Genomic DNA, 10,914 nt, shown 5'->3' on the forward strand with positions numbered 1-10,914 from the left:
CAATTATGACAATTTTGCCATAATAAACCCTCTCATTCTACTAAATACTACAATTGGGCACCTAAACAGTAATAGAAATTGACTTTTGCATTTTTTATGATTTAGTCTTTTTTCTTTAATTGCCTAAGCAAATGTCAAAATTTTTAAACCAAATTTAAATACAACACTAATGACCTTGTAAATATTAATTATTTAATATTTAGGAACTGACATGTCAGAATTGTAGTCTCGAAAATACTATTTTTGACGCCACTAAGAAACGGGCTATTACACTCCAATAATTACTTCGATCCAAATCCAAACCAATCTTCAAGATAAGTTGCTATGTGTAATTTGAATATCAATGATGGGCTGATACAGGGGTGAAGCCAGAAAAAAATTTTTGGGGGGCCGAAGGAAATTTTAATTTTTTATAGTCTATATATTTATAATTTTTAAAGGATTAAACTGAATTTTTATAATTTTAGGGGGGGCCAAAGTATAATTTTACCTTTACTAATTTAAAATTTTAAAAAAATCTAAAGGGCCTAAATGAAAATTTCCCATTTTAGGGGGGCCGGGGCCCATGCCTGCCCCCCTGTTTTCGCCCTTGGGCTGATAATTGTTCACAGTAACAACTATAATCACAATCCAAGTATTTTTGTTTCCAAGATTTGTCAACTCAAACATAGCAAGTTTTTTGAGCGGATATTGAGAACTCTGTGGGGGACTTCATTTTTCTTAAGGTTTCTCCGTGGAAAAAGGTTTTGAGATTCGGTCGTAAAGGCAAGTTGAGCCCTAGGTTCATTGGACCATATCGGATTCTGAAGCGTGTAGGACCGATCACTTATCAGTTGGAGCTACCTCCAGAGTTAGACCGTATCCACAATGTCTTTCATGTTTCGATGTTAAGACGGTATCGGTCAGATCCATCTCACGTTGTCTTTGTTGAGGATATAGAGGTTAGACCAGACTTGACTTTTGAGGAGGAGTCAGTTCAAATCCTAGATCGACATGTTAAGGTTCTAAGGAGGAAGTCTATACTGTTGGTAGAGGTTCTGTGGTGGAATCATAGCACTGAGGAGGCTACGTGGGAATCTAAGGACTCGATGCGTCAGTATACCCTCATTTATTCTGATTAGGTAAATTTCGATGTCAAAATTTCTTTTAGAGGGTAAAGTTGTAACTCCCTGAGTAATTTGTTTTTGTTTTTGTAAATTCTAACACAAATGTGTACCTACTTCAGTGGTTAAGTGTTTTGGGTGTGTGAGGAGGTCTTGGGTTCAAGTCTCACCTTTGCTAAATCTTGTTAGATCCAAGCTTTATCCTTGTGGAGTGGGCTTATATAAAATTGTTTGTAAATCCATATTAGAATGAGCCTGTTGGTTCAAGTGGTAAGGAAGTTAGTGTGTTGGAGGTCCTGTGTTCGAATCTTTGCGTTAGCACGGATGTTAATTTTTGTTCAGGTGACTGATAGAGTTTCTGTTGAATGGGAAGTCTTTGGAGTTTGTAAGTAGTGTGAGATAATTAAGGGATTATGTTGGCATATCCACTTTTTCTTCTTTTTTTGAATTTTAATTATTTTTTTCCTCTCTTGCAAAATTTGATGTCAATTTCTGTTTCTTCATTTTTCTGTCAAATTCTTTTTTCTTATTTTTTCTATTTTTTTCTTCATGTTAATTTTGGTGCTTTCGGCTCTTTGATTTCGTATATTGTGGTAAGTGGTGGTAAGTTTTTGCTTGAGTTAAAAGAGGGTTTTTATTTTTTTCTGTTCTAAAGATGGTGTTTTATTTTTGTTAGTTTAATTTATGGGTTTTAGCGGCAACGGATCGCAAAGATCGGGGCTCTCCTCTTATGGAATCGTAGTAAAAAACGTTCAGAGTGTTAGGGTAAGTGTTGAACGTGTGAATTGAACTATTATCGATTTCGTGGTTTCAGATTAATCGTGAATTAAGGTGAGTTGGTTGTCGTTTTTAGGTTCTGGTGGTCTCAGGGGTGTTTTCGCATAAAAAACATACCAGTGTGTACCCGATATGCAGAAAAATGATTTTTGAAAAAAGCCAAAAAACTGTTCTGTCGACGCCATACGGGCATGTGGTCATTTGTGTAGTTGGTCGTGTGGTCGACGAAGACATGACTGTGCGCAAAACACGACCGTGTCGTGGCTGGAGTGTGGCTATGTAGGCCACACGGGCTAGGCCAAGTTGGGCGTGTGGGCCGAAATGGGCATTCCTCACGGGCGCGTAGATTCTAGGTCAGGCCGTGTGGGCCACAGGGCCAAGGCCAATCTAGGCGTGTGGGCCATACGGGTAAGCTACATGGGCATGTGGGCCCATTTTTTTGAAAATTTCCCTAAGGTTGCACGGGTTGATCCGAACGACTGTGGGCCTACCATAGGGTGGGTAAGGGCTAACCAAATCCTAGAGTATGTGTTCTGATATTCTGATGGTCGCTCTGAGTAGGACGTTGATAAGCATGTTTGATTATTTTGCTATTTATATACATTTGATATCTGTATGCAAACATTTCTGGCATGATGTTTCTATATATGCATACTGTATCTGATAATTCTGTATCTGTGACTGGGGTGGGATTTTTATATGTGGAGGAAGTATTCTGTTCGACGTTAATCGCCTATATTCTAGCAACTTAGCTACATGTTATCTGATATGTGTCTTAATGACATGACGTGGTGTGTAGGGATGGGTGGGTGTTTTTAATCCTATACGGTGTGATGGGTTGGTCGGAGCTGGTGTGTAAAGGATGAGGGTAGGATTTATGCATATCTGTTTCTATAATCTGAATCTGTAACTGTTTCTGACTGTGTATATAATTCTGTATGTTTGCATGCTTAATTTTTTTAGGTTATATACTGAGTTTATGTAAACTCACATCTGTTGTCTGTTTTGACAGGTAATCTACAGACTTAGGCAGATTGGTGCAGCAGAGACTCAGCGGTGACCACGCGACCGTAAGCTGTTTAAAGTTAGAAATTATGGTTTTATTTATGATTTTGGTTTTTATTTGAGAGTTTGTAATTTCTGGAACTCTCTGGACTTTATGATTTTAAACCGTTGATTTTTGGATTGTTGATATTCTGCATGCTTGATTAAATTATTTTGAAATTGATGATTTTTACATAAAAAGAGGTTTTTCTTAAAATACAAATCGGATTTCTAAAATGTATCGGTTTTGGTTAGACTTCTGCTATAAAATAAGTTTTAGCAAAAAAAATTAATTGAATAACGTTTTCGGTATAATCATGAACAAACTCTTGGTATAAAAATTGAATGGTCCATGAAGTCAACTCTATTTTCAAAACCCATTCCTTGTAGCATCATCAGATTCGGCTATAATGTCTAGGCTGGATTTGGGGTGTTACAAAACAATTCAAATTTACTTTAAAAAATAGTTCAAATTCACCATTAAGCTTCAAGCTCAAGCATACATATTAAGAAAGCTTCAAGAACAACAATGGTGAATTTTTCTAAACTTTGACAACTTCACAAATTAATCCCTAAACTAAATAGATATCATTACAACAATCTCAAAAACGTAAAATTCATGAAAAACGAACCAAGAAAACACTTACATGCAAGCATGAACTCAAAGCCAAAACTCCCAAATCCTAAAATGGTGGTTCGACCAACTTAAAAAGAAAAATGAAGAAGACGAACTTCATTCATTTTGTTATTATTATTTTATTACCTAATTTTAATTTAATATAACATTTAGAATTATAAACTAAAATATCAATTATATCACCGCTCAGTATCTTCAATTATGACAATTTTGCCATAATAAACTCTCTAATCTATTAAATACTACAATTGGCCACCTAAACATTAATAGAAATTGACTTTTGCATTTTTTATGATTTAGTCCTTTTTCTTTAATTGTCCAAACAAATGTCAAAATTTTTAAACCAAATTTAAATACGACACAATGACCTTGTAAATATTCATTATTTAATATTTACGAACTGACATGTCAGAAGTGTGGTTTCAAAAACACTATTTTCGACACCACTGAAAAATGGACTATTACACTCCAATAATTGCTTCGATCCAAATCCAAACCAATCTTCAAGATAAGTTGCTATGTGTAATTTGAATATCAATGATGGGCTGATAATTGTTTACAGTAACAACTATAATCACAATCCAAGTGTTTTTGTTTTCAAGATTTGTCAAGTCAAACATAGCAAGTCTTTTGAGCAGATAGTACTACTACTAGTTGACATTGGTTAAGCAATGCTCAAAAACTGCCTCAACACTTCTCATTGGAAAATACCACCTTTTAGCTGGCTAAAATGAAATGTCGATGCCTCTAACTCTAAATACCATAATCAGACAGGTTTGGCTGCTATTATTCAAGATTCTGATGGCAATTTTGTCAAAAGTCATGTGTTTTATTTTTGCAATGTTTGAACTTGTTCAAGCGGAGGTTATGGCTATTAGAGAAGCTCTTTCGTGGCTTAAGAGCTTATGTCTTGATAATATTATTGAACCGAATTGCAAAGTGGTTGTTGATGCTTTGTGCTCTTAAGCTCTATCCTTTCATTGGATATGTCAGGATACAAATAAGGGGGCTCATCGTCTCGCAAAAGTTGTCTTATTAATTGCAATCCGAGTTATTTGGAACATTCCCCTTATTATTTGATTGAGTGTTTCTCTTCCAATAATTTATTTTATGTCAACATAGAATTTGGAGTTAGATATCGATGGATCGAGGAAGCCTAACAATTCGGGTTTAGTTTTCCTCGTTATTTTGTTGTTTTATTTCATTTTTTAATGATATCGTTTTCCATTAGAAAAGAAATAATATATTGATTAGTTCAAAAAGTTATGCGTTTATATAAATTATAAAATATAAAATATATAGATAAATACTTATATTCGGATTTTAAATTATTTTTATTCTAATAACAATCATATGCGAAGAGATACTTTTTTTTCCTTCCTTATCCAATTTGTTCTCAATTCCAATAATTTTACATTAAAAAAAAAACATAATAATTTTGATTCAAGCCCCACTTGCAGCATCCTTCTCCAACAATTTTCCAACTCACCACCATTAATAAATCCTCCCATCAACTATACAACAACATTTGCATCCCAAAAATCATGGCAATGCCATTATTTATTTATTTTAATATTAAATATTTATAGTTATCCATTATCTCTCTCTAGAGAGAGTTGACAAAACCAAATAAAAATAAGAAAAAGAATCCATTGATTTGTTGTAAATTTTAATCAAGCTTCCCTTATCTTAACAAATCTCCACCCAACTTGCCACGTCTGATTTTCCTACTCAAAATTATTTATTTTCTCTTATTTTTGTTGAAAAACTTCAATCCAAATTAACATGATAACACATATTCCCTACTCAAAATTATTTCATCCATCCATAGTGAAAATAGTTGCTTTTGTTTTTATATTTTTCTTGCTTTAAAAAAAATGCAAGTTAGTCCTTATTAAATTGCATTTTATAAAAATTAAGAGATTAATCTAATTAAATTACAATTTAAACTTTATCATTAAATCGTTGAACTAAAAACTAATAGGTTTATATGTATAAAATTAATAAAAAAATTGGATAGTTGAATAATTTCTATGTAAAAAATTAGTAATTTAGAACAACTAAATTATGTTTTAAGTAGTAAATTAAACCAATATTACATGTAAGATAGAATTTAAAAATAACTTGTGCTGTTAACTGGATAGGGTCCATTAATGTAGTTTCAAATTTAATCAAACATGAATGAATAAACTTTGATGTATTTGTTCATTGGCCAACTTTGTTTAATTTTATAGTGATAATCTTAAACGTTGAATGTCAATCATGAATTAATATTGTTTAAGAAGTTGGAGTTGGATTCCGAATTTAAAAGTGTTTTTTAAAAATCATTATCCGTCCTAAATAATGATTAAATTGAACTAATAATATTTTATTAATTAAAAAAATGAAATTTAAATTAAATAGGGTAAACTCACTCAACTATGTATAAGTTTCCTTTTTAGTCGCTTGATTGTAAAAAAGTTACAAAATAGTTAATTAATAAATCGAGTTTGTCTTTTTTGATCATCAACCCTTAATTAGATAACTAAAAGATGACTTGGCAGTTATAAAAATTGGTATAGTAACAAATTATAAAAAAATAGTCTTATTGTTTACACTTTCCATAATATAGTCTAATTATAAAAATTATAAAAAAATTAGTCTTATTGTTTACACTTTCCATAATATAGTCTAATTATAAAAAAATAAGATATAACTTTAAGTCTCGAAATTTCAAAACATAAATTTTATTATTGAAAAACTAGTGATTTAAAAAACATATAAAAATATAAGTTTTGAAATCTTGAGATTGATTTATAATTAGATTAAATTATGTAATGTGTAAATATTAATGATTAATTTTTAGAATCAAAATCAAAATGACATAAATATATGAATGCTAAGAGTTGAATTTGTTATCACCTCAATTTTTATATTTGCCACATGCCTTTCCATTCCCTAGTAAATGGTTGGTAATAAAAAAAACTCGGAGGATTATTTTATAATTTTTAAAATTGAGTGATATACAATGTAATTTACCCATTTAAATATTTGAATTTTATTCACGGAAACGAGCAAACTGGAACTTGACTTTGAGTTTACGCCCGGACCGAACCGGCATGCTAATAGCAATAAATTGCACTTGGTCGTAGTTAAATGGTTTGGTCCAAGCTGACCACCACCTACAATACCAAAGCTAGTTCAACCGTTTAGGTACGGCAAGATATTTTAGTTGGGACAGACTCGATAATAAAAACCCAACCAAAGGTCATTTTCGTCAAACAAAACATAAGTTGTCCCTTTTGTAAAAGATTACTCAAACAAAGTACATAGGAAAAGGAAAAGAAAACAATGGTGGATGATTTCATGGTATGTGTCGACAAATATAGCATCTGCAGCTTGTTTTGAGTCTTCTTCAGTGAATGAAGGACAACCAATCTCAACTACAGCTGCTGGGAATACTAATGTTGTTGTTCCTATGACGAAAGCAAGTGGTGATGATGATAGTGGAAAAGAAGGAGAAGGAAAAACTGGGTATAGTTCAAAGAAGGTGAAAGAGGTGGTGGAGTGTAGGATATGTCAAGAGGAAGATGATTTGCTTTCTTTGGAAGCTCCTTGTGCTTGCAGTGGCACTCTCAAGGTCTTTACTTTTCTTGGTTTTTCTCGCCTTCTGTTTTTAAAGTTTTGAGGTCTTTTTCTTTTTTAAACGAAGATGGTAAATCGTTTTTCTTTTGGTTAAACTTTTTCCCTTTTAAGTTTATATTTCTGGGTTTTTTGATTGTATGCTTTAGATTACTCTGATCGTATGTTTCATTGGTCTTACCAATCAACTTTTTTTTTTTGTGGTTAGGAGAGGAGTAGTTGTAAAAAATATAAAAAAAATTATTTATCCTTTGGTTCTTTTTTTTTTCTTTTCCTTTTGGGGGCTTGTCCCTTGACTTTGTGGCTCTAGTGATGGTTCTTTGTTATTGGCTTATTCCATTATACAATTTAATAATAGTAATAAAATACACAACTTATTGCTAATTCTAAAACCGGGCTTTTTTAGGGGTAGGCTTTGTTGGGCTTCAGTTTTGTAGCAATGGTGCTATGATGTTTTCTAGGTAGTTTTATTGGTTTTGGAATGCGAGCATTTCTTGGCATTAGCATATGCCTTGTTTGAGTTTCCTTTTGACTTATTCTCTTTCTTCATACGTTATTTCCTAAGCTTCAATATGAAAATTTCAAATGTTGATCTTTTTCTATTTTTGTAAAAGATTTTAAAGGAAAAGAGAATATATTCTTACCTGTTTCCGTTTCTTCTTTGCATTTCCATGACTTCTACTAGGTACTCATATAGCCAATACCTAGTTATATATATTAGCATGATTTTATTTTTCCTAAAGTATCAGTGTCCTGTATCCGACATATATGAAAAACCTTGATAGGTTGTTTATATGGTTATCTGGTTTAAGATGCGTTTGCAGATTGAAATGTTTGAAGTGTCTTTTTAACTTATCGTGTATATATTTTTGTTTCAGTTTGCTCACAGGAAGTGCATTCAAAGATGGTGCAACAAGAAAGGTGACATAACTTGCGAAATATGCAAACAGGTTGGGGGTGTTTTTAGCCCTTTTCTTTTAATTTGCATATATAAAAAAAAGTACGTGTTTGATAGATAATGTGTACAATATTGCTCTGTTTTTATCAGGTTTTTTCACCAAATTATTCTCTTCCTCCGACCAGAAGCAATCCAGATGTTCTGGCAATTGACATTAGGTAATCCTCTTTTTGGTTAACAGCTTCTACTTCTGTGTCTTTCCTGTTGGACCATAGGAGATATTTGTTCATCCCATTCCTTCTTAAATACAATGTCTACGTTTTTTGGTTGGTTTCAACTTGTATGTTCTCGGACAGATTCTCACGGAAAATGCTTGTCAATTCATTGATAGCAGTAGGAAGGCTGTAGTATGACATCCTTGTTTCTGATCTCGTGTATTGTATTGTCCCTGAAATTTCATTTTGATTATTTTGTTATGTTTGCTTTGAATTATATTCACGATCAGGCAAACATGGAGCCCGCATATTGATCTCCGTGACTCGCATCTTCTAGTGCTAACTGCTTCTCAAAGCCAGCTACTCCAATCAGAGTATGAAGATTATGTTGCTGCAAATAGCAGTAGCCTTGCCTGTCTTCGTTTGGTTGCCCTCATTGTAAGCAAATAATGCTTAATTATTTTCTCAACGTTCTTTACTAAAGAATAATAGCTCGTCTCATGTTTGGAATGTTTTGTTGATTTGTTGCAGTTGCTTATCATCCTGCTCGTACGTCAACTTCTTATGTTGACAAGGGATTTTGGCATGATACAGGAGGCGTCAACTTTCATTAACGTGAGTTCAAATCGACATCTTTGGATTATCAATTGCACCATAGTAGTTCCTCAGTCTGCATTTGCCTGTTGTGCCTTAATGCTTATATTTTGCATACAAGCATTGGACACGGTGCCAAAGAAATGTCATACATATGTGCCAGGATGTAAATTTAATATGTTGTTGCACTTTGTGTTATAAGTTGAAACATTTTCTTTTAAAATGATGCTTGATAAGAGTACAGAGGTAGTTGTAAGTCTAGATAATGAAGGTTGTGGGCTGCTCGGGATGCTTTTACATTTTCTTTGTTCTTTTTTACTTCTAGCTAATACTGAATTAGAATTTCGGTCAGCAGTTTCAGGTTTTGCTTCTCCAATTTGCTGGCTTTCTTCTGCCGATGTATGTGGTGGCTCGCACATGGTACTTACAAAGCCGAAGAAGGAGACAGGTTAGCTCCTGATATATGTTCTTTTTTCTTTGATATCATGGCTAATATCAGATATGTTTCTTCTACCTTTTTTAAACCGTAATGTTCTAATGGCAAATCAACTTTGTGTTAAACAAATGCCTGTTGCTTTAAGACATCTTTCTGTATTTTTACTTATTCAATAAACAAGAATTGAGAAAAACTTCTGGTAGTTTTTAACTCCAAACTTTTGAGAAAAGAATCAAAGGTGCTTCAAATAGCTTCTAAGTTCTTATCAAGTAAACTTCAAAATGGCTCATCTTGCATTTATGTTACTTTTCATGCTATACATTTTGTGCGTTTCATATAGTCCAGTTTGATTAAACCCCCTTTTGTTCTAAAATAGGAGCCCCTCTATTCCTGAATAACAATGTTGCACGATAAAGATGTGCAAGACTAACAGAACAATAACTACAGTAAATGTTCTTGGACTACATTGACAAACTTATATTTGCTCCAAATCTTTTTTTCTTGAAGTATTTGAATTTGAAATATACACGAAAATCTTAGAAAATATTGAATGTTCCCGTGTTTGACAGTTACACCTAAGTCTGAGTAACTTCCATTAAGTAGTTTCCTTAACTGTAAACATCCCTGTATGGATAATGTATTGTTGAGCACTGTTTAGTGGTATTGAACTGTTTGTTCTTCAATGTGATTTCAAGCTAAACTTGTCAGAAAATAGGTTGTCTATCTACAGTTTTCTTCCTACCATTTTAATTGATTTTTTTTCTTTCTCTTGAATGTTTCAAGGGTTAAACCAGCAATGTGTTATCTGCATTTTCGGTTAGGAGGCTGTTCAATTGGTGAGGGCAGAGAAGCAAGTTGTGGTGCTTTCTATAATTGCAAAAAGGCAATTTCCCAAGTTGTAATGAATGAAAAAATAGCCAAAAAAATGGCTTAAAAGTTTAGTGGCTGAAATCCTTTGTATCTCTCGATTGAAGAACTCGGAAACAATTGTATATGTGATTACGAGTTTTCTTTTACTCGTTTGTTTAGCAATTCATATAAATTAGAGTTTATAGTTGTGCAGTTCCTGTTTTTGCCAATGTTGGAAAATTTGCATTTTATGAGAATTTTGAGGTATATTCTTAATAGGTAAAGGTGGATAGTTGGTTTTATATTTTACTCCATGAGACAACAGTATATTATATGTTTAAAATGGTTGAGTGGTGAATAAAAAATTGATGTTCGAATAAGCTATTTAAAAATATTGTTAAGGAAAAATAAAATGTTTAGATCTTACATTAGTTAAATATTAAGTGAGATATATTTATATATGTGAACGTAATTCAATGACTAAGCTTATAATCTTGCCTTGCGCGTAGTGAGTGTGCAAGTCTAAATCTTACAGGGTTGGGGTGCATCTGCATGATGTGGGCGACGCGAAATGCTTGAACCGATTGGGCCCAATGCTTACGGAGGTTTAGCTCAGCACGAATTTATTTTTTCTCAACAGAAAAAATCTGCTTATATATGGAAATTTATCTTATTGGTTTGATTCCAATAAGGATATTTTTTCCAAAATTTCAACACTCCCCATACCTATGGAAGACCAT

The 10,914-nt window shown here is 32.8% G+C and overlaps 1 protein-coding gene across 1 annotated transcript; it reads left to right on the forward strand.

Moving 5' to 3' along the window:
* The first annotated feature begins 6,891 nt into the window (after positions 1–6,891).
* On the forward strand, positions 6,892–10,387 carry LOC107896792 (E3 ubiquitin-protein ligase MARCHF8). Its single transcript, XM_016822069.2, is given in 8 exon segments — positions 6,892–6,924; positions 6,926–7,180; positions 8,061–8,132; positions 8,231–8,298; positions 8,586–8,733; positions 8,827–8,910; positions 9,245–9,337; positions 10,109–10,387. Coding segments are annotated over 8 exon segments (759 nt in total). The 3' UTR covers positions 10,115–10,387.
* Positions 10,388–10,914: the final 527 nt, after the last annotated feature.

The sequence above is a fragment of the Gossypium hirsutum genome, chromosome A10 (assembly GCF_007990345.1).
Source record: "Gossypium hirsutum isolate 1008001.06 chromosome A10, Gossypium_hirsutum_v2.1, whole genome shotgun sequence".
Lineage (NCBI taxonomy): Eukaryota > Viridiplantae > Streptophyta > Magnoliopsida > Malvales > Malvaceae > Gossypium > Gossypium hirsutum.